Raw genomic sequence first — 24941 nt, forward strand, 5'->3', positions numbered from 1 at the left:
CTGGGGAGCCAGGCCCAGCAAATCAGAATGAGTTGTGAGTGGTCTGCGGTTGTGAGGCCTTTTGGATGTACTGCCAAATTCTCTAAAACGATGTTGGAGGCGGTTATGGTAGAGAAACAAACATTAAATTCTCTGGCAATAGCTCTGGTGGACATTCCTGCAGTAGCATGCCAATTGCACGCTTCCTCAAAACTTCAGACCTCTATGGTATTGTGTTGTGTGACAAAACTGCATATTTTAGAGTGGCCTTTTATTGTCCCCAGCACAAGGTGCACCTGTGTAATGATAATGCAGTTTAATCAGCTTCTTGATATGCCACACCTTTCAGGTGGATGGATTATTTTTGGCAAAGGAGAAACGCTTACAAACAGGGATGTAAACAAATGTGTGCAAAAAAATTGAGAGAAATAAGCTTTTCGTGCGTATGAATGATTTCTGGAATCTTTCATTTCAGCTCATGAAACATGGGACCAACACTTTACTTTTCGCGTTTGTATTTTTGATCAGTATAAAAAGAGTGTATGGCGAGATTCAAATGGTGAGATTAATGCTACCGCTATTCATGGCATTATTATGTGTGCCTGCGTCGTCGGCCACATAGGCTACAGAAAATTCGGAATGCATCCAATCTATTAAGTCAGGCATAATGGCCTTTTTTATTTTTTTTACACTTTTTGCATTCTTTTTTTGGTGGGGGTCTATATTAGGCCCTATGTGTACAATTATATAAATTATACAATTGTATAACATTGAGGTTCTTGAAAAATACAATTAAGTGCTTGAAGAATTCCCTGAAAGTCCTTGAATTTGACTTCCCAATGTCTGTATGAAGCCTGCTTAAAGGATGTATGTCAATTTGCGCATATTAACTTTTATTCCTCTAAGTACACATGTGGAACTGCATGAAAATAATTTTAATTTTAATTTTGAAATTTTGATCCCAATGTCACACATTGGCCCCATTATTTCTAGAAAGACCCGGTTGTGTCAGAGAACGAACATGCCTATCTTCAATGATTTTGAACTAGAGACCAACGTACCAATAGTAACAGACTTAATAATTCCTATTACACCTACTCACTAAAGATCATATCAGTACTTCCACAGATGGGGGTGCTCTAATGTCTTTATACAGAATCGTTGGTGATGTTTTTTTAAGTTCCCATCCTGGTTGAACTATTTCCCACTGTGAGAGCAGACCAGTGTTTTGGTTCCACTATGAATGAGGTGAAACTCTTGTCACACTGAGTGCAGTGAAACGTCTTCTTCCCTGTGTGGCTCTGCTGGTGGTATTTAAAGATCCCCCTTAAGCTAAAGCTCTGTCCACACTCAGAGCAGTGGTAAGGCCTCTCTATGCTGTGTTTCCGCTGTTGGTATGTCAATTACCATTTCCTACCGCAACATTTTTCACATTCAGGGAGTTCTTTTACACTGGCCCATGACGTCATTGGTCGAAAGCGGGTAGGGAAGGGAAGTAGCCTAATCTGCGTTGTTCGGTCATGTTGTCAACAAGGCAGCATGATGCATCTTCCAGAAACATACATATCTTTTCCAAAAAATAAATGGGTTATCATTAGGATGGCAGATAACGCATTGTTATAAAAAGCAATCACTATTTGCAATGGGAAAACACAGAATCCTACTCATTACTACATATGCTTAATTACGTCACTTTTGTTTTGTGCCAACTTTGCCATTGGACAGAGTGGGCACCTGGCTCACGCCCCGTCGCCTGTATGTGTCAACTGATGTCTTGTAAGATCTCTGTAAAAATCTAAACATTTGTCACAGAGCACTGATAAACTAGAACAACAACAAAAAATTAGGGAGGATTTTCATGAAATGTAATCCATAGAAGGGTCCTTTGGAGGAAGCATTGTTGACCTATATTTGATATTTGCATCTTAAAGCATAATTGAGAAAACATGAATTGAAGTTGGAATATTTGTGACAATTTGGCCTTACCTACAGTAGGCCTCCTATAAGACTCCATAATGTTTCATCTGTAGGTGCTACAAAACCAAAATTGGTGTGATATGAAGCTTTACTGCTTGCTCTGTAATATGAGTAATATTTTGATTTAAATAACCATTTCTAACATTAATTTATAAATATTTTAAAATATAAATATTGAAGATATATAATTTTCGATGTAGCAAATTTTTCAATATATTGTTGAACTTTACATAACATATATACTACAGGAATATCAAAGTTCCAGAGTTAATATACTCTACAGGCATATCAAAGTTCCAAGTTATCAAATCTTCCTGCCAGTAGAATGACTTCTTACCCTTGAGGCAATCATTAAGTGTGAGTCATTTTATGTCTTTTTAGATGGGCTGGTCTTCGGTATCCTTTTGCACACTGAGAGCATTTATACGGTCTCTCTCCTGTGTGGATAAGCTCATGGCTAGTCAGTTGGGTTTGTTCGACGAATCCTTTGCCACACTCAAAGCATTTATATGGTCTCTCACTAGTGTGAGTCCATCTGTGTCTCTTAAGGTCTCTGGAAAAGCCAAAACATTTGTCACACTGAGAGCACTGATAAGGCTTTTCTCCTGGGTGGGTTTTCCGGTGTGCTTTTAGACTGGCTGGTGTTTGGTATCCTTTTCCACACTGAGAGCATTTATATGGTCTCTCTCCTGTGGGGATCGTTTCATGGCTGGTCAGTTGGGTTTGTCTTCGGAATCCTTTCCCGCATCTTTTTTTATGTTTTTTGAGTGAATCAGCAAAGACGTAGCTCTTCCCACAGTCTGCACAGTGATATGGCTTCTCTCCTGTGTGACTCCTCTGATGCTTTTCCATAACATATTTATTGGAGAAGCTCTTGCCACATTGTGGGCATGTGGCTGGGGGCAGCTGTGAACACTTTTTTTTTGTTGCTATTATTTCCCCAGACTTCAGCAGAGCGATGTACTCTTCAGGATGGGCCCTCTTGAGGTGCCCATGGAAAAAACGTTCTATGGTGAAACCAAGTGTACAATGGGGGCATGGGTAGAATGAGGACCCCCCTTTAGATTCACCTAAAGGAAAGAGAAAAAAACATCAAATATAGAACCATAGTTATTGAGCTATGAAACGTGCCATGTGTTCTGTACATGTACCACATTATTATATATCTACACCCATAGCCGCAGAAAGTAGGGATGCTGAAGGTGCTGGAGCACCCCCTGAAAAATGTCAAAAAAATAATATTAATACAAAAAATATATATTTTTAGAAGGAAAAAACCCCCCACCAAAGCAGTGCACTGGACCTTTTACTAGTATTAGCGGACCAATATAGACATCTGTAGTGCAGGCAAAACAACTATTCAGCATCTCTGCTTTGGCAAAAAAGGTAGTTTAAATAATTAAGAACATCATCTTGCTGGATTCAATAGTTGGAATTGTAAGAGTTGTTGCCCGGTCACTGCGATTGTCATTCTAATCGATGATTGTCACCATCGATCACCACATTATTTTGGAGAGACTGGATAACCCAAATTGTTTTTCACGAACAAGTTCTGGCCTGGTTTAGATCTTATCTGCGGAAAGATATCAGTTTGTCTCTGTGGATGGTTTTTCCTCTGACAAATCAATTCTACGTTTCGGTGTTCCTCAAGGTTCCGTTTTAGGACCACTATTGTTTTCACTATATATTTTACCTCTTGGTCATTCGGAAACATAATGTTAACTTTCACTGCTATGCGGATGATAAACAGCTGTACATTTCGATGAAACATGGTGAAGTCCCAAAATTGGCCTCACTGGAAGCTTGTGTTTCAGACATAAGGAAGTGGATGGCGGCAAATATTTTACTTTTAAACTCGGACAAAATAGAGATGCTAGTTCTAGGTCCCAAGAAACAAAGAGATCTTCTGTTGGATCTGACAATTAATCTTGATAGTTGTACAGTCATCTCAAATAAAACTGTGAAAGACCTCTGCGTTACTCTGGACCCCGATCTCTCTTTTGACAAACATATCAACACTATTTCAAGGACAGCTTTTTTCATCCACGTAACATTACAAAAATCTGAAACTTTCTGTCCAAAAATGACGCAAGAAAAGTTAATCCATGCTTTTGTCACTTCTAGATTAGACTACTGCAATGCTCTACTTTCCGGGTACCCGGATAAAGCATTAAATACATTTCAGTTAGTGCTAAACACGGCTGCTAGAATCTTGACTTGAACCAACAAAAATGTATCATATTACTCCAGTGCTATCCTCTCTACACTGGATTCCTGTTAAGGCTAGGGCTGATTTCAAGGTTTTACTGCTAACCTACAAAGGATTACATGGGCTTGCACCTATCATGGGCTTGCACCTTACACCTATCTTTCTGATTTGGTCATGCCGTACATAAAGACACGTACCCTACGGTCACAAGACGCAGGACTCCTTATTGTCCTTAGAATTTCTAAGCAAACAGCTGGAGGCAGGGCTTTCTCCTATAGAGCTCCATTTTTATGGAATGGTCTGCCTACCCATGTGAGAGAAGCAGTCTCAGCCTCGACCTTTAGGTCTTTATTGAAGACTAATCTCTTCAGTAGGTCTTATGATTGAGTGTAGTCTGGCCCAGGGGTGTGAAGGTGAACGGAAAGACACTGGAGTGACAAACCGCCCTTGCTGTCTATGCCTGGCCGGTTCTCCTCTCTCCACTGGGATTCTCTGCCTCTAACCCTATTATGGGGGCTGAGTCACTGGCTTACTGGTGCTCTTCCCTAGAGGGGTGTGGTGGATGAATCAGAATCAGAATTAGTTGGGAAACATAGATATATAAGATGTTTTATTAGTATAATATGCTTATGTGAGATACTTGTCATTAGAAAGTGTCCTTTGTACTCTGGTGTCTTTCAGTTGCACGTTTCCCTTAGCTGGGGCTCAGTCACTTGGGGCCAAGAGAGGGGAGAGGTCAGACTTGTTTTTTTACATGTCTCTGTTGCTATGCAGAATATCAGCAAGAGAGGAGGACAGAATGAAACTGTCTTCATATGTGAATGTGTCTTTACCTATTCTTAAACCATGTGAAGGGATGGCGTGATTAATGGGGAACCAATTATTTGTTTCCACAATGTCTGTGCGCAACTCACTCCCCTCAGTGAGCTTGTCCAGGAGTGGGAACAAGAGGTGTCTTACTGAGGATGGGCCTCCATGAGATAACACTGACAGAGGAGAGTTCTGATGTATTTTGATAAGAACGCCTAAAAAGCATTCCAGACGACATGAGCTAATGATTTTGTACTTTACCGTACCAGGGAGGGACGGTTCTAGGAAGACCAGACACTCGTCTATATAAAATGAATGATAATTTATAGCGAATGCTATCTGGCTGTAGATACTCCTCTCTAAAGTAAACAGTCTTTCTTTGTGAACCGTTCCTAAATGTCTGTGGTTTGTCATGTTAAAGGGGGGTGGATATTTGTTATAAAATATCTCAGTAGCCATTGTGTTGGGACCTTCCTGGTTCATTCGAGAGAGTGCATTATTGAAGGTCAAGTGCTTTTGCAAAAGTATCTTAATTATTAAAGATGTAGTAAACTCGGACTGGTGTGTTTGTAACTCTCCTCATTTGGTAATGCAGAAATTAGCCACCACATATGGAGACAGGGGTGGGATGTGAATCTTCACTTGGTGATCGCTCCTGACGACCTAGGTAAATCGTGCACGAGGGATCCCTTAAACTTGGGATCTCAGGGAAACCACACTTCGGGAACGAAGTAGATGGACCCACCTTTGATCTGAGAGGCAGCGAGCCGAGTGGATACCATATTTTAAACTTTGTTTTTTTAAAAGAAAGAGGTGAGCAAACCACACTTGAAGTCGAGTTTGTAGAAAAGCCTCTGTTACGTGAACTCTGAGTGTGTATTCCTTTGTGAGGGGGGCACCTTGGAGGCGTAAACAGGGCCGAGTCAGAGGAGAGAAATCTGAGAGTTTGCGGACTCAATGATACTCTGCCACTGGTCGGTTGCGGGCGACCTAGAGCCGTCCTGACACTGAATTGATCACAGTGGGGATTGGTGCGGTTTGTGGGGGTGAGAGGCCAGGGTGACTGTGTATTCTGTGTGAAACATGGTACTTGGTGAAGCCCTACTGGAATAAGGACCTAGTTCTGAGAATGTCTGTGTGACTGTCTAAGTGACCCTCAGATGTGGTGAATTCCAATTATTTTAAATGTGCTAGCCAGGTATGCCCTGGGTTACTCTGTGTGAGTATTTTGTTTTGGGACCATTAGGCAATCTTTGTAGGAGCGTTCTGTGTGAGCGGGTAGGTTGACTCTGTGTGGGTAAACTTTCAATTATGCTCTGATGTTCTGTGTGGACATCTGACCAGTTCTGTGTGAGTATCTGGCCAATTCTGTGTGGGTGATCCTTAAAGTTCTGTGTGAGTACCTAAACATTTCTAACGTTTTATATGGATTCTGTGAATATATGAAAATATGATAAATTGTATGTGTGTGTATAATCGATTACTAGAGATTTGATAAAGAATGCTGAGAATAATTAGATACAATTTAAACCACCCATTCGTAGATGTACGTAGGTTTTGAGTTGGTATCTTTAATGGATAATTTGATAAAGATGAGGTTTTAAGCGTTATTAAACTGTCTACAATGTTTGGGAAATTGTGCTCTAGAAACTGATTTGTGTCCACTTTTGGTGATCTTGCCCTAACGCTGTAACTATAAATGCGTATTGGATAATCTCCGTCTGGGTACAACAGTTGAAATAAAACTGCCCATAAAGTCTGAAACTGTTTTATTTTTTCCTCCCAGTATGAGAGGAGTTGCTGGATTTATTGAATACACCGTTTTCCATAAAGTTAAAGCGATTTAAGATGGAATCTCGACGTAATTTATAAAGTCGGACAAACTTATTATCATTGCCTGATTTTAATATGATGAAGTAAAGTAATTGAAATACGATGAGAAAACAATCTACTTTTATTAAAAGGCGCAAGATCTGTTTCCTCTAGTCTATGAATGTTGATTTTACTCTTTGACTGCTAATCTATTCATTTGGCATGTGAGAATCATCGCTGGAGTAAAGCTTGGACTTTTTAAATGAGGGCTATTTTCTGGGAATTGTCTCGGTAATACGTGCCTGAATTTACAACTACAGACAATTGTAAATGAGTTTATTTGCTGGGAGTCTTGTTCATCTATATAGCATTGGTGGTTCAGTGGTAGAATTCTCGCCTGCCACGCACGAGGCCCGGGTTCGTATCCCAGTCTATGCACTAATGGACTAAAATCTGTGTTTTTGATTATAATTCAACTATTAATATGTTTTGCCTGGAAAGATACGGTCGCCAGTGTTTGTTTAAGATATAAACTGAAAGTGTTGATAGCTTGATTAGTTTAAATTGAAAGACTAATTCATTCAAAAATAATGGCGAGGCGAATTTTGATATAATACGTTGTCTGTTGCTGGAAATGACAGAGAAAGAGTTGAATGAAGTATGTTATAAGTATGGCGATTTACGTGTTATTTTTAAAGTCTTGGACATTTCATAAGTGTGAAGCCGAAAGAGAAGAGGAAGTTGTAAAGTTTGGTTTTAATCTTACGATAGAGGTAAGGCAGAAGGTTGTTTGAGTAGTGGGTTATATTTTTGCTTACGGGTAAAAAAAAATAAGGATTAGAAGAGAATTGGTTATGTGCGCTGGGCTATGTTTGGCTAGAAGGAAACATTTTGTGATAGAATGCTGGTTATTGATTCTTGGTTTGAATGTTTAGGTAACACCAGTGAATTTGAAAAGGAAGTTTATGTATTCAAACATTATACTCTGTTTCCATTACGTGGAACAATGTCAAGTCAGTACAGTGAATTGCAGGTTGAGTTACTTTTATTTTACAGGGACAGTGCAAATTAATCACAGTTGTGCGTGTGCTTGGCCGGTGAGCGCGTTCCTGTAAGACGTAGAGTCTCAAGCTAGCGCGAGGACATGCTCTTTGTAAGGGAGGTGAGTGTAACCGATGTGGGATGGCTGGCTAGTTAGCGGTGGTGCGCGCTAATAGCGTTTCAATCGGTGACGTCACTCGCTCTGAGACCTTGAAGCATAGTTTTGTTACTCTGTAGTAAAACAATTTCATATGTTTTGGAAATTAGCTAGGTTGCATTTGGTTATTTGAATGACCTTTTTCATTTGCTTTTAAAAGAGAGGTTGGAATCAAGTATGATGCAGTGGAATTTAAAATCAGATATGACGTGGAACTTTTTCCCTGATACATAGACATCTGTCTCAGGGGCATCAGTTGTTTTCTTTGTGAGGAACATGCAGACTGTGTTTTTTATTTTATTTTACTGAGATGCAAACATGAGTCTCTGAGCAACTTTGTCATCTGAACCATTACAGTAGTGAGTTCTTGTGTAGCTTGTTGTTTGTTATTTGCAAGCATTGATCAATGCATCATCTGCATACATTGGAACTTCAGACCCTGTACAGACAGAAGGAAGATCATTCCTGTACGAGCTGAACAGTATTGACCTTTGGGGAATGAAAACATTGTATATTATGAGTGGAAAAAAGTTAGTTTTGATTCTTACGCTGATGAGACAGCACACATTTTTTGAAAGGTTTTAGATTTGTTAAACAAAATGTGTGTTTTACTAAATTTATGCAACAGGTTGAAGTGATTTGATTGCTGGAAAGAGGTTATGGGTTTGTTTATTGGTTGTTGTTTATTTTTGATGTTGATTTCACTTAATTAAACATTGTATTGTCTGATGTGTTTGAGTAGGATTCTTTCCTCCAGGACAGATGGAAGTCAACTAAAGTATGTATGTTAAAGGCGACATGGGAGAACACATCTCAAACTACATTTTATTAAATGCCTGGGATTAAATATTGCTGATTCCTTACGCTGAGAAATGTACTACATTTGCGACATAATTCTTTTTTTCATTTAGTGGGGTAACAGGAACAATCCAAAGGTGAAAAAGCTATCACATATTTGTTGGATATTGGTCTAGTAATGATACCAGGATAATTGTATCTAAGAGTAACGCATGGTCAATTAAGCATGCATATACATTGATGTAGATTAAAACAAATGATTCATGATTTGAGGGAGTACAGTGGAATTATCATTATTATTAGGTTTTGTTTGTAGTTAACTTTTGGGTTTCTGAATCAGTGTAGTATACTGAATGCTAACGAAGTGTTTTGTGTTTTTTTCTTTGGGAAATTGGGATTTCATTGTCTCTCTTTGGAATGTTTCCTGGGGCTATAATCTTGGGTGAGTGAGATTGAGGCCGTAAACTACCAAAATGGAAAAGGCCTGGCAATTTTTTGTTTGTTTTTACTTTAGGGTTTGCAAATACCCACACACAACACATTTGTTATTACTATTTGTTGGTGTTTTTAAAATAGTATGTTTGATTTGTTTTTCTATTTTCTGTGGGATTGGTGAGTTTTCCATTTGACTTAGTGCTAAAATATCTTAAAGGGGTATACACATGTAATTTTTACACGTTTTTTCCCCCCTGAGTTTTAATTAAAGATGTGGATTCTTTTAATTAAAGAAATGTTCTGGGGACCTGTGATACAACATGCAGAAAATGTTTGAGTTTTTAATTTTTTTGTTTTTGTTTTTAATTTTGTCTAAAATAGTAAGAAACATTGCTGTGAAGGGGTGGTATGCTGTGAAGGGGTGGTATGACTTATGACCTTTGTCAGCGTCTGTGTGGTCTGATCAGCCTCATGGGAAAGCCATTTGGATAATACATTTTAGGTCATTTGTTATACTGATTTCAAGGTAATTCGTGGAATTTATAATTATGATGGAATTTAAAGTTCTTAGATATATTTGTAATTTGGACCTATGGGATATAGGGCATTGCCTTTCACTGAGGGTAGGCTGCTTGAAGTCTACTTTCCTATGACCATATGGGTAAAATAATTTTTCTTTGTGGAGGTTTTCAGAGTTGTGATTTTCATTTGATTATGTTATTTGAAATGTTGTTTTATCTTTTGACCAGTAGTAGTGTTTTTTATACATTACTCTCATGGAGTGTTAAAAATGGGGGAGGATACAGTCTTTGAGGTTTTGGATTCAGTTCTTTGAAATTTGGATTGAAGTTTACACACCTTGAGTGATATGTAAAGGAGTGTATTGTTGTGTTGTTTGTTCTGTTCTATTCCCGATATGCTATAGGTCTAACTTCCTGATTCTGTGGCTCTGCGATGGAGTTGAAATTGTGATGGGAAGTATTAGCCAATTTGAAAGAATAGTTTCAAAAGAATGTGTTGTTATTCTCTTTGAATTATGTTTAGACATTTGTATTAAGAATAATTGGTAAAAGTAATAATTTATCATGTAGTTAGTGAACTGAACTAAACTGTTGTTCTGATCTGTTCTTTCGAGGTTATCATGAAAAGTGACATCAGACGGTGTCTTAATGCATGGAAGAGATAATTGGACCGAAAGGTGTGTGTACCTCAAACCCCCTCTAATTGGCTGAAGAAGGAGTGACGAAGGCGTTGAATATGGCCCTGTCCGAACCATTTCTACTGAGAGGAATGGCCGAGCCAGCAACCGGTGTACAGTATCCGATCTAAGCTATCAACTGCTTTTCTCTCATGTTTCTCTCAGGAGTGTGAGAGGAGTCCACGTGGAGTGAGCATGGGGAAAGGTGCTGTTCTTAACTTTTCTTATGTTGCTGGTATATTGGTTGACGAATGGACAAGACATAATGGGAATCTAAGGTGAAACATTGACATTGGGACATTATAATGGGCCATACAGTTTGAACTTTAAAGTTATCTGAAGAAGAACGAAGAGGACGCCAGAAGAATCAGTGCCTGGAGAGAGGGGTTTGGTCAACTGTGGTCAACCAAAACTGTTTAGACTTTTGGGGTTTCAGGTTGATTGTGGAGGTCTACACCACGTCAAATTATAGTAATTTAGATTAAGAATGCATTGAGATACTGATCTGTATAATAATCATGATAAAAAAGTTAATAGTAGAAATTATGGGAGAATTATACTGGATGTTAAAATGAATGTACATTCTGCTAATATTGATGTTTGTTAAATTTAGTTTTTTTACTTTGAGTGATAAGACAAATTTGAATCACTGAGCAATGTCATTTTGAAATTTTGATTGGATAATTAACTGAGTTCTAATTATGATTTTATTTGGAAATTGAATGAATTTTAAAACTGAAGGATTGATTTGAGTTGAGTATGTTAAGGAATTAATGTATTGGAGATAGATTGTTTTGATTGTTGTTATGAACTAAGGATGTTGACGCTATTATAAGCATGCCATGGGTGAACTCTGGAGAGTGAAAATGATCCTAATCTATTTTGATCTATAGGCATTGCCTTATAAATAGTGGAATCATGATGCTTATCTTGGGTGATGTTCATTAGGCACCCAGGGGATACATTTTATTTTAACTAGGAGTCACTACCTGGATTTGTACAAGAAGATATGCTAATTTTGGTTTCTGGGATAGAAATAGTAATTTCCAACATACTATGCTGATCCATTGGAGTGTGATAGATAACTAAAGCTTATTTTATTAAACTCCATTGGTGCATGCACTGCATTATGCATTACACATGTGCTTTTTACTGTCTATGGAAAAAATATAGCTTGGAATCTCATAAACTGTATGCATTTTTTGTTTTTCTTCGTGGATTTGTGCAGGTGATTGTGATTCATAGCCTTCCCTGACAAATTGCTAGAGTGCTTAGTAGATGTTGGGGGATGGTAATGAGATAGTGCTGAGTTTCTTGGGATGTCATGTGCAGGAACCCCATGCAATGAGTTATTGTTTTGTGATTTTTGGTTTATATAGAATATATGTATTTTCTATGTGAATGAATGTTCTTAAATCTTGTGATTTTCTTTTAAGTTGAGAGGGGATGACTTGTCTTTTCTGTTGTGATGAAGCCTGTGTTTAGACACTGGTTCCGCTGTAACGTTACTGTTCTGATTCTCTAGAAGGGACGGAGTCCCTTAAGAGGGGAATGTGGTGGATGAATCAGAATTAGTTGGGTAACATAGATAATTAAGATGTTTTATTAGTATAATATGCTTATGTGAGATACTTGTCATTAGAAAGTGTCCTTTGGACTCTGGTGTCTTTCAGTTGCACGTTTCCCTTAGCTGGGGCTCAGTCACTTGGGGCCCAGAGAGGGGAGAGGTCAGACATGTTTTTTTACATGTCTCTGTTGTTATGCAGAATATCAGCAAGAGAGGAGGACAGAATGAAACTGTCTTCATATGTGAATGTGTCTTTACCTATTCTTAAACCATGTGAAGGGATGGCGTGATTAATGGGGAACCAATTATTTGTCTCCACAATGTCTGTGCGCAAGTCACTCCCCTCAGTGAGCTTGTCCAGGAGTGGGAACAAGAGGTGTCTTACTGAGGATGGGCCTCTTTGAGATAGCACTGACAGAGGAGAGTTATGATGTATTTTGATTATTAAAGATGTAGTTAACTCGGACTGGTGTGTTTGTAACTCTCCTCATTTGGTAATGCAGAAATTAGCCACCACAGGGGTGTGTCACTTGAGTGGGTTGAGTCACTGACGTGACCTTCCTGTCCAGGTTGGCGCCCACCTCGGTTTCGTACCATGGGGGAGATCTTCGTGGGCTATACTCAGCCTTGTCTCAGGGTAGTAAGTTGGTGGTTTGAAGATATCACTCTAGTGGTGTGGGGGCTGTGCTTTGGCAATGTGGGTGTGGTTATATCCTGCCCGGTTGGCCGGGTCAGGGGATATCGTCGGACGGGGCCGTAATAGTTTATGTGTCGGGGGGCTAGGGTCAGTCTGTTATATCTGGAGTATTTTTCCTGTCTTATCCTGTGTCCTGTGTGAATTTAAGTATGCTCTAATTCTCTCCCTCTCCTCCCGGTGGACCTGAGCCCTAGGACCATGCCTCAGGACTACCTGGCCTGATGACTCCTTGCTGTCCCCAGTCCACCTGGTCGTGCTGCTGCTTCAGTTTCAACTGTTCTGCCTGCGGGCTATGGAACCCTGACCTGTTCACCGGACGTGCTACCTTGTCCCGGACCTGTTGTTTTCGACTCTCTCAACTGCACCTGCTGTCTCTAACCCTGAATGCTCGGCTATGAAAAGCCAACTGACATTTACTCCTGAGGTGCTGACCTGTTGCACCCTCTACAACCACTGTGATTATTCTTTTTTGGCCCTGCTGGTCCTCTATGAACATTTGAACATCTTGACCATGTACTGTTATAATCTCCCCCTGGCACAGCCAGAAGAAGACTGACCACCCCTCAGAGCCTGGTTCCTCTCTAGGAATCTTCCTAGGTTCTCGCCTTTCTAGGGAGTTTTTCCTAGCCACAGTGCTTCTACATTTGCATTGCTTGATGTTTGGGGTTTTAGGCTGATGTAAAAGGATGTTCCCCAATGCTGGAAGGGGGGCCTTGATTTAAATTTTTTGGGAACCCCTGTATTAGCGGACTGATATAGACGTCTTCAGCATGGGCCCCAAAAATATTCTGCACCCCCCCACTGCAAAAAAATCACAGCACCCCCACCCCCACCCCCAAACTACTTCCCGCAGCTATATCTACACCACAACTGCAACCCACCCCACCAATGGTACTCACTGAAATCGACAGCATTAGCTTTCACATCTGTATCTGGCGTCATCCCTGGATCAATCCTGCTACAATCTTCAATCTTTAAATCTCCTGAAATGTCACTCTCATGGTTTTCACAGTCCTTTGAAACAGAGAAGCGGATTCAGTTCAGTCAGAAAGTCAGTTCCCTTCAAGAATTAGGGAAATTACTAACTTGGCCCAAAAGCTAGGTTTGTGGTTTGGGGTACACAGCTTTTAATATGTAGGGTGCAGAACGGTCAAAACAACTTGTGTAATGAAGAAACTTTTAAATTGACCCTACAAGAAGCTAACCCTACAAAACAACTCAAAGTGTGTATTTCACTAAGTACGTTACTAAATGCTTGAACTCACTTTCACATTATCACTTTCCATCTCACTGTCCTCTGTATCCGAGCATGATGATGATGTTTCCAACGGTTCCCAAGACACTGACACTTTCACAACATCCTCATCTTCTGACTTCAACCAGTCTTCATTCTCTTCTTCCTTAACTGTAATTAAAGCAACTTCCTCTTCATCTACTGGCAGATGGGAACATTCTTCAGACTCATCTTTGACTGGAGAAGGGGGCACCTGACACAAAAAAACATAATTCTAACAACAACTCTGGGCCTTGTAAGTGGGCTTGCAAAATGTTGAGTAGCTACAAACCTTTACTTTGAGATATGTCATGGCTTTATGTCCACGCTCTTGGTCTGTGACTCCATAGATGTCTGAAACTGTGTCAAATGAGGGATCTTGTTCATCAGGGTCCTCCTTTAGACAGACCTGGGATGTTTCAACTCCTAACGACACAGCTGAAATCGGACATTCTTCAGCCTCCTCTTTAACCTCACTCCAATGCAGTGAGTGATCCTAGAACAGACCATGGTTGGTGAATAAACTCAACTTGACCAATAAAACTTGTTAATGAATAGCCGATTGTTTAAACTATTGTAAAATGTAATTGTTTCTCATTTTGAAGAATGCATAAAATATGGTTTAACATACAAAACGCTCTTCTGGTTGACCACTGCTTTCATATGTCCCATATTTATCCATTGGATCCATCTTCAGTAGATGATGAACAGACTCGTGACCTGTCAATAACAAAACAAACCACCCAAATGTTAAATAAGATCAAAAGGCTCAACAAAGCCCATATGAAAGTCAACAACGGCACCAATGTTGACGTTAGCAAAGGGAAATTCCATAGTAACGGAATTATGCTGAGATTGAGATTTTTCACTTTGAAATGTATGTCAAACAAAAACAATTGATTGCAAAGTTTAAAGCTGTGCTCCAGCGATATCCCAAGTATACAGTGCATTCGGAAAGTATTCAGACCCCTTGACTTTTTCCACATTTTGTTACATTACAGCCTTATTCTAAAATGGATTAAATTGTTTTCCCCCCTCATCAATCTACAAACAAAACCCCATAATGACAAAGCAAAACCAGGTTTCCTCTTGATGTGACGCTTGGCATTTAGGGCAAAGAGTTCAATCTTGGTTTCATCAGACCAGAGAATATTGCTTCTCATGGTCTGAGAGTCCTTTAGTGCGTTTTGGCAAACTCCAAGCGGGCTGTCATGTGCCTTTTACTGGGGAATGGCTTCCATCTGGCCACTCTACCATAAAGGCCTAAATGCTGGAGTGCTACAGAGATGGTTGTCCTTCTGGAAGGTTCTCCCATCTCAACAGAGGGACTGTTGACCATCGGGTTCTTGGCCACCTCCTTGATCAAGGCCCTTCTCCCCCAATTGCTCAGTTTGGCCGGACGGACAGCTATAAGAAGAGACTTGGTGGTTCCAAACCTTTTCTATTTAAGATGTGTTCTTGGGGACCTTCAATGCTGCAGAAATGTTTTGGTACCTTTCCCTAGATCTGTAACTCGACACAATCCTTTCTCTGAGCTATACGGACAATTCCTTTGACTTCATGGCTTGGTTTTTGCTCTGACATGCACTGTCAACTGTGGGACCTTATATTGACAGGTGTGTGCCTTTCCAAATCATGTCCAATCAATTGAATTTACCACAGGTGGACTCCAATCAAGTTGTAGAAACATCTCAAGGATGATCAATGGAAACAGGATGCACCTGAGCCCAATTTTGAGTCACATTGCGAAGGGTCTGAATACTTATGTAAATAAGGTATTTCTGTTTTTTATTTTTAATAAATTAAATAAAATACAGTTTTTGCTTTGTCATTATGGGGTATTGTGTGTAGATTGATGAGTAAATTGTTTTATGTATCCATTTTAGAATAAGGCTGTAAAATAACAAAACGTGGAAAAAGTCAAGGGGTCTGAATACTTTCCCAAGGTACTGTAAATACAGTAAAGTACACGCACTAAAGGGTAAAAAGTTAAGCAAAATAGTGTTTTTAAACACAACCGCAAACTTTAAGGAGTAGGGCATTTAAGGAGTTGGTCTAATGGGATTCAGTGATGTCATTGGCCTCCCCCCATGCTGGAGGAACAATAAAGAGAACAAAAAAGCAAAGGCCCCCTATGTAATGACATATCCGGACTCCCTATTGAGATGTGCCTTTAGTCAAGTAAATCAGGTGTTAAATGAGGTGAAAAGAAGTTTGGAGTGCCAATTTAAGTAGATGTATTTTGTAAAATGTTCTGTGGACATAGTTAAAAGTAAGCCTTGTTCATAGAGTTGTACGGTTTGTTAAATAACTGTGCAGATGCACAATTTGTTAACAGAATGACGTTATGAATATCCGTTTTTATGTGACCAAGTTTTCCAAAAACGGTTAAATATCTATTTAAGCCCATTTCCGCCACCAATTTTTAATTTTATGTCTATATTATCTAAACATAATGAGATACGCAAGTCGAAATTTCAAAATACATAAGTCAAAAATACATAGACATGATTTCATGTCTATTGACTGTTTAGTGAAATTGCTTCTCTGTCATTTTCAGCTATCTATATAACCTATTTGTAGTTTTCTGATCATATTGGAACTCCTTGCCATATCTTGCTATATGTTGTAACTTATTTTGCACATAATGTTGCTGCTACCGTCTCTTATGACCGAAAATAGCTTCCGGATATCAGAACAGCGATTACTCACCTTGAATTGTACTAAGAATTTTTCTTTAATGAGTCGAACGAGAGGGATTCTCTCCAGTCACCCGAACAAGCCCTCATCCCTGTCATTCGCAGGAGAAAGAGACCAAGGTTTCGCGGAAGGAGAACAGGGTGCCTTGTGAGGATCCGGCGACGAGTGGCTAATCTGTCCTTGCCATCGGTACTATTGGCCAACGTACAATCGCTGGATAATAAAATGGACAAACTAAAAGCACGTATATCCTACAAACGCAATATTAAAAACCGTAATATCTTATGTTTCACTGAGTCGTGGCTGAACGACGACATGAATAACATACAGCTGGCGGGTTTTACACTGTACTGGCAGGATAGATCAGCAGCCTCTGGTAAGACAAGGGGTGGCGTTCTATGTATATTTGTAAACAACAGCTGGTGCACGATATCTAAGGAAGTCTCTAGGTTTTGCTCACCTGTGGTAGAGTATCTCATGATAAGCTGTAGACCCAACTATCTACCAAGAGAGTTTTCATCTATATTATTTGTAGCTGTCTATTTACCACCACAAACCGATGCTGGCACTAAGACTTTACTCAATGAGCTGTATACGGCCATAAGCAAACAAGAGAACGCTCATCCAGATGTGGCGCTCCTAGTGGCCGGGGACTTTAATGCAGGGAAACTTAAATCAGTTTTACCTCATTTCTACCAGCATGTTAAATGTGCAACCAGAGGGAAAAAACTCTGGACCACCTATACTCCACACACAGAGACGCATACAAAGTTCGCTCTTCATTTGGCAAATCTGACCATAATTCAATCCTCCTGATTCCTGCTTACAAGCAAAAATTTAAGCAGGAAGCACCAGTGACTATATAAATAAAAAGTGGTCAGATGAAGCAGATGCTAAACTACAGGACTGTTTTGCTGGCACAGACTGGAATATGTTCCCGGGATTCTTCCGATGGCATTGAGGAGTACACCACATCAATCACTGGCTTCATCAATAAGTGCATCGCTGACGTCATCCCCACAGTGACTGTATGTATATACCCCAACCAGAAGCCATGGATTACAGGCAACATCGGCACTGAGCTAAAGGGTAGAGCTGCCGCTTTCAAGGAGTGGGACTCTAACCCGGATGCTTATAAAAAATCCCGCTATGCCCTCCGACGAATCATCAAACAGGCAAAGCATCAATACAGGACTAAGATCGAATCGTACTACACCGGCTCTGACGCTCGACGGATGTGGCAGGGCTTGCAAACCATTACGGACTACAAAGGGAAGCACAGCCGACAGCTGCCGAGTGACACAAGCCTTCCAGACGAGCTAAACTACTTCTATGCTCACTTCGAGGCAAATAACACTGAAACATGCATGAGAGCACCAGCTGTTCCGGAAGACTGTGTGATCGCGCTCTCCGCAGCCGATGTGGATAAGACCTTTAGAAAGGTCAACATTCACAAGGCCACAGGGCCAGACGGATTACCAGGATGTGTACTGCGAGCATGCGCTGACCAACTGACATTTTCAACCTCTCCCTGTCCGAGTCTGTAATACCAACATGTTTTAACCTCTCTAGGACCGGCGGGACGAATTCGTCCCGCATACGTAACAGCCAGTTGAATCCTGTGGCGCGATTTTCAAATACCTTTGAAATGCTATTACTTCAATTTCTCAAACATTTGACTATTTTACAGCTATTTAAAGACAAGACTCTCGTTAATCTAACCACACTGTCCGATTTCAAAAAGGCATTACAACGAAAGCAAAACATTAGATTATGTCAGCAGAGTACCCAGCCAGAAATAATCAGACACCCATTTTTCAAGCTAGCATATAATGTCACAAAAACCCAGAAGACAGCTAAATGCAGCACTAACCTTTGATGATCTTCATCAGATGACACACCTAGGACATTATGTTATACAATACATGCATGTTTTGTTCAATCAAGTTCATATTTATATCAAAAACCAGCTTTTTACATTAGCATGTGACGTTCAGAACTAGCATACCCCCCGCAAACTTCCGATGAATTTACTAACAATTTACTAAATTACTCACGATAAACGTTCACAAAAAGCATAACAATTACTTTAAGAATTATAGATACATTACTCCTCTATGCACTCGATATGTCCGATTTTAAAATAGCTTTTCGGTGAAAGCACATTTTGCAATATTCTAAGTAGATAGCCCGGCATCACAGGGCTAGCTATTTAGACACCCACCAAGTTTAGCCTTCACCAAAGTCAGATTTTCTATTAGAAAAGTTTGATTACCTTTCCTGTTCTTCGTCAGAACGCACTCCCAGGACTTCTACTTCAATAACAAATGTAGGTTTGGTCCAAAATAATCCATAGTTATGTTCCAACAGCGACGTTTTGTTCGTGCGTTCTAGACACTATCCCAATGGTAAATAACGGTCGTGCGCACGGCGCATTTCGTGACAAAAGATTTCTAAATATTTCATTACCGTACTTCGAAGCATGTCAACCGCTGTTTAACCTCTACGGGCTAGGGGGCAGCATTGAGAATTTTGGAAAAAATATGTGCCCATTTTTAACTGCCTCCTACACCAACTCAGAAGCTAGAATATGCATATTATTGTTCAGGTTTGGATAGAAAACACCCTAAAGTTTCTAAAACTGTTTGAATGGTGTCTGTGAGTATAACAGAACTCCTATGGCAGGCAAAAACCTGAGAAGGTTTCATGCAGGAAGTACCCTGTCTGACAAGGTGTTGTTGTTCTTGCTTCTGTTTATTGAAGAGTCAGGATCTTAGCTGTAACGTGACAATTCCTAGGGCTCCAATAGGCTCTCAGAACCCGGGAAAAACCTGAACGATGACGAGGCAGCCTCTGGCTGAAACACATTATCGCCTTTGCCAAGTGTCCCATCAGAGGACAATAGAATTAGGCGCGTGTCACGTTACAGCTAAGATCCTGACTCTTCAATAAACAGAAGCAAGAACAACACCTTGTCAGACAGGCCACTTCCTGCATGAAACCTTCTCAGGTTTTTGCCTGCCAAATGAGTTCTGTTATACTCACAGACACCATTCAAACAGTTTTAGAAACTTTAGGGTGTTTTCTATCCAAAGCCAATAATTATATGCATATTCTAGTTACTGGGCAGGAGTAGTAACCAGATTAAATCGGGTACGTTTTTTATCCGGCCGTGTCAATACTGCCCCCTAGCCCTAACAAGTTAAGCAGACCACCATAGTCTCTGTACCCGAGAACACTAAGGTAACCTGCCTAAATGACTACCGACCCGTAGCACTCACATCTGTAGCCATGAAGTGCTTTAAAGGCTGGTCATAGATCACATCAACACCATTATCCCAGAAAACCTAGACCCACTCCAATACGCATACCACCGAAGATGTCATCTCTATTGCACTCCACCACTGCCCTTTCCCACCTGGACAAAATGAACACCTATGTGAGAATGCTATTCATTGACTACAGCTCAGCGTTCAACACCATAGTGCTCTCAAAGCTCATCAATAAGCTAAGGACTCTGGGACTAAACACCTCCCTCTGCAACTGGATCCTGGACATCCTGACGGGGCGCCCCCAGGTGGTAAGGGTAGGTAACAACACGCTACGCTGATCCTCAACACGGGGGCCCCTCAGGGGTGCGTGCTCAGTCCCCTCCTGCTCAGTCCCCTCCTGACCTTCATGTCTTAAAGTAATGATGGACTGTCGTTTCTCTTTGCTTATTTGATCTGTTCTTGCCATAAAAAGGACTTGGTCTTTTACCAAATAGGGCTATCTTCTGTATACCGTCCCCAAACTTGTCACAACACAACTGATTGGCTCAAACACATTAAGAAGGAAGAAAATTCTACAAATGTACTTTTAAGAAGGCAAACCTGTTAATTGAAATACATTCCAGGTGACTACCCTATGAAGCTGGTTGAGAGCATGCCAAGACTGTGCAAAGCTGTCATCAAGGCAAAGGGTGGCTATTTGAAGAATCTCAAATATAAAATATATTTTGATTTGTTAAAACCTTTTTTGGTTACTTAATGATTCCATATCTGTTATTTCATAGTTTTGATGTCTTCACAATTATTTTACAATGTAGAATATAATAAAAATAAAGAAAAACCCTTCAATGATTAGGTGTAGTGTACATGTACAGTTGAAGTCGGAAGTTTACATACACCTTAGCCAAATACATTTAAACTCAGTTTTCACAATTCCTGACATTTATTCCTAGTAAACATTCCGTCTTAGGTCAGTTAGGATCACCACTTTATTTTAAGAATGTGAAATGTCAGAATAATAGTAGAGAGAAGTATATATTTCAGCTTTTATTTTTTTCATCACATTCTCAGTGGGTCAGAAGTTTACATACACTTAGCAAAGTTGAAACTCGTTTTTCAACCACTCCACACATTTGATCTTAACAAACTATAGTTTTGGCAAGTTGGTTAGGACATCTACTGTGTGCATGACACAAGTCATTTTTCCAACAATTGTTTACAGACATATTATTTCACTTATAATTCACTGTATCACAATTCCAGTGGGTCAGAAGTTTACATACACTAAGTTGACTGTGCCTTTAAACAGCTTGGAAAATTCCGGAAAATTATGTTTTGGCTTTAGAAGCTTCTAATAGGCAAATGTACATCATTTGAGTCAATTGGAGGTGGATGTATTTCAAGACCTACCTTCAAACTCAGTGCCTCTTTGCTTGACATAATGGTAAAATCAAAAGAAATCAGCCAAGACCTCAGACAAAGAATTTGAAGACCTCCACAAGTCTGGTGTCATCCTTGGGAGCAATTTCCAAATGACTGAAGGTACCACATTCATCTGTACAAACAATAGTACGCAAGTACAAAACACCATGGGACCACGCAACCATCATACTGCTCAGGAAGGAGACGCGTTCTATCTCCTAGAGTTGAACGTACTTTGGTGCGAAAAGTGCAAATCAATCCCAGAACAGCAAAGGACCTTGTGAAGATGCTGGAGGAAACAGGTACAAAAGTATCTATATCCAAAGTAAAACAAGTCCTATATCAACATAACCTGAAAGGCTGCTCAGCAAGGAAGAAGCCACTGCTCCAAAACCGCCATAAAAAAGTCAGACTACGGTTTGCAACTGCACATGGGCACAAAGATCGTACTTTTTGGAGAAATGTCCTCTGGTCTAATGAAACAAAAATAGACCTGTTTGGCCATAAAGACCATCGTTGTTTGGAGGAAAAAGGGGGTCGCTTGCAAGCCGAAGAACACCATCCCAACCGTGAAGCACGGGGGTGGCAGCATCATGTTGTGGGGGTGCTTTGCTGCAGGAGAGACTGGTGCACTTCACAAAATATGTGGATATATTGAAGCAACATCTCAAGACATCAGTCAGGAAGTTAAAGCTTGGTCGCAAATGGGTCTTCTAAATGGACAATGACCTCAAGCATACTTCCAAAGTTGTGGCAAAATGGCTTAAGGAAAACAAAGTCAAGGTATTGGAGTGGCCATCACACAAAGCCCTGACCTCAATCCTATAGAAAATGTGTGGGCAGAACTAAAAAAGCATGTGCGAGCAAGGAGGCCTACAAACCTGACTCGGTTACACCAGCTGTCAGGAGGAATGGGCCAAAATTCACCAAACTTATTGTGGGAAGCTTGTGGATGGCTACCCGAAATGTTTGACACAAGTTAAACAATTTAAAGGCAATGCTACCAAATACTAATTGAGTGTTTGTAAACTTCTGACCCACTGGGAATGAAAGAAATAAAAGCTGAAATAAATATTTCTCTCTACTATTATTCTGACATTTCACATTCTTAAAATAAAGTGGTGATCCTAACTGACCTAAGACAGGGACTTTTTACTAGGATTAAATGTCAGGAATTGTGAAAAACTGAGTTTATATGTATTTGGCTAAGGTGTATGTAAACTTCCGACTTCAACTGTACATATTACCTAAATTCCCTCGACTAACCTGTGCCCCCGCACATTGACTCCCTGTATATAGCCACGCTATTGTTATTTTACTGCTGCTCTTTAATTATTTGTTACTTTTAATTATTTTTTAGGTCTCTTTCTTAAGACTGCATTGTTGGTTAAGGGCTTGTAAGTAAGCATTTCACTGTAAGGTTGTATTCGGCGCATGTGACAAATAACATTTGATTTTATTTCTTTATATGAACTGTAACTCAGTAAAATCTTTGAAATCGTTGCATGCTGCGCTTATATTTTTGTTCAGTGTAGTTCCAATAGGCCTACAGTGTTGTTGGATGGTTGCTTGGACAGTCGCTTAGGCTGTATTTGGCTGTTATTGTTGAAAATACTATTTCAGATGCAGCAGCTGGATTAGCTACTTAGCTAGCTAGCATTGCTAATATTAGCAACAATGATACAGGCTTCAATCATGAGAGACTAGTGATTTGCCTGTACATTTTCTAATAAATGTTATGTTCCAAAAGCCCAACATGTTGTTTGGACTGTTGTTAAAGACAGTCGCTTAGATCAAATTTAGCTGTTACTGTTGCAAACACTTATTTATAATGTAGCAGTCACTGCTAGCATACTAGCTAACCATCAGATACATTAAGTTATGGTTAGCATTCGTTAGCATCTAAATTTGAATTATTTCTTAGTGTAATGCAGTTGATTGGTGACAATGACATGCACATATATTCAGCGTGATATTCATGCAAGCATTATAATATGATTACAACCCAAAAGCAATGTGAAATGTAAACCTGCATAAATCAAGCTCAGAGCCCTGTTCGTTGTAATGCCCAATTGCAGTTATTGTTTATTTTTATTTTTTTATGTTTTTTTTTTTATCTGGTCCATCATAGCCCATATAAAACCGTTTTAAAGTTGATTTATTACTATGTCATACCCTACAACTAGGGTCCTGAGTTTTTCCTTGTTAGGTTAGCCTACCAGATCAGGAAAAACTCTGGGACCCAGGAAAACAGCCCCCCCCCCACCCACCACTCTGGGACCTGTAGGGCCACCTCTGAAATTCCCACACAATGTTACAAATGAAGAAACATATCCTATAAGTATGGTCTACTATCTCAAAGTCTTGAGTTAAAATGTCTTAAAATGTTTGACATTGTATCTCAACATTTTGAGACATTACCGAACATTTTATTAATTTGCGGTGGCGGGAATGGGCTTCAATAAATATCTGCTCAGATTCAAAGATGTCTGCAGAAAGAATGGGCAGTCTGCTTTAAAGCCAACTTTAGTTTGAAAAAAACTTCTGATTATCAAACTACATTAAGTGAAATGGATTAACACTGGTAACAGAATGACATCCTGTGTCCCTGATTTATACTACACAGTAATGGATACTTATGGATTTTAATGTGATTCTATTCATGATGATGTAGCCTGAATAAGTACAAAGAGGGAGAAATAGGTCATTTATGCTCTCATCAAGGTAATAATTTAGCAATTTGTATGGACATCTAAAAGGGTAATTAATAAAACTCAACACAATACATTTATTTTCTTGGGCTTTTAGCCTGTGATTTTCTCAAACATTTATTCCTTTTTATGTTTCTACTTTACCTCCTCATAATTCTCCTTCTCCTTTGCTTTTCAGAATTTGTCAGTGGCATGGTGACAATCTGTGAATAATACATGAGTGGAATGAACGATGTACTTACTATACAAAGGAATCCATTTTTATTACAGAACTACTAGTATCAAGATGATAACAATCAATTGATTCACCCATTCAAAACTGCTTTGAGAAAGGACACACAACTGTATGTCCCTCTCCTACCAATCAGAGACCCTCTTCATTGTCAAACGCCATCAAGTGGATGTGTTGTATTCGAAATGTCCTAAGAGGGATAGATCCACCAAGATATCCCAGCCACATTTTATTATGAAGGACCACACACAGAGAGACACTGTTTGCTTTCATTTGACACCCCATATGCTCTTATGAACGTCACATGTCTGTCCTTATGGGGTTTTATACCTACAGTTTTCAAACATGTAACGTTATAGCTACACTCTTTGTTATACGGTACTAGCACCATCTTTGGTTAAGCAATAGTAAGTGGCCCTATGCTAACTAGCTAACTAACCAGATTAGTTATAGCTAGCAAACAGATGGCTTGTATAGCTAGCTACACACTCAAATTGTCATCAAATGGCAATATTATAAAGGTCATATGTTTAGATAAATACATAAAACATATTTACCTTTCGGTAGTTAGTTACATAGATGCTTAACAGGGGTATCGGAGAGTCGTGAAATATTATTGTGGTTGTATATACGGAAACTCGAAAAGACCAAACT

The 24941-nt window shown here is 39.7% G+C and overlaps 1 protein-coding gene across 3 annotated transcripts; it reads right to left on the reverse strand.

Annotated features, from left to right (window-relative positions):
- Positions 1 to 536: 536 nt before the first annotated feature.
- LOC115158431 (zinc finger protein 79-like) lies at positions 537 to 24941 on the reverse strand. 3 transcript variants are annotated; one of them, XM_029707372.1, is made up of 7 exons: positions 24845 to 24941; positions 24200 to 24258; positions 14585 to 14673; positions 14252 to 14449; positions 13946 to 14167; positions 13580 to 13694; positions 537 to 3026 (listed from the first exon to the last, which is right to left on the reverse strand). In XM_029707372.1, exons 3-7 carry the CDS (start codon positions 14642 to 14644, stop codon positions 2308 to 2310), a joined length of 1314 nt encoding a protein of 437 aa, XP_029563232.1. In that variant the 5' UTR covers positions 14645 to 14673; positions 24200 to 24258; positions 24845 to 24941; the 3' UTR covers positions 537 to 2307. The 3 variants fall into 3 exon arrangements, with proteins under 3 accessions (XP_029563232.1, XP_029563230.1, XP_029563231.1); XM_029707370.1 differs by having other exon boundaries at positions 14246 to 14449; XM_029707371.1 differs by lacking the exon at positions 24200 to 24258 and having other exon boundaries at positions 14246 to 14449; positions 24845 to 24931.

Source organism: Salmo trutta, chromosome 22 (assembly GCF_901001165.1).
Source record: "Salmo trutta chromosome 22, fSalTru1.1, whole genome shotgun sequence".
In the NCBI taxonomy this organism is placed as follows: Eukaryota; Metazoa; Chordata; class Actinopteri; order Salmoniformes; family Salmonidae; genus Salmo; species Salmo trutta.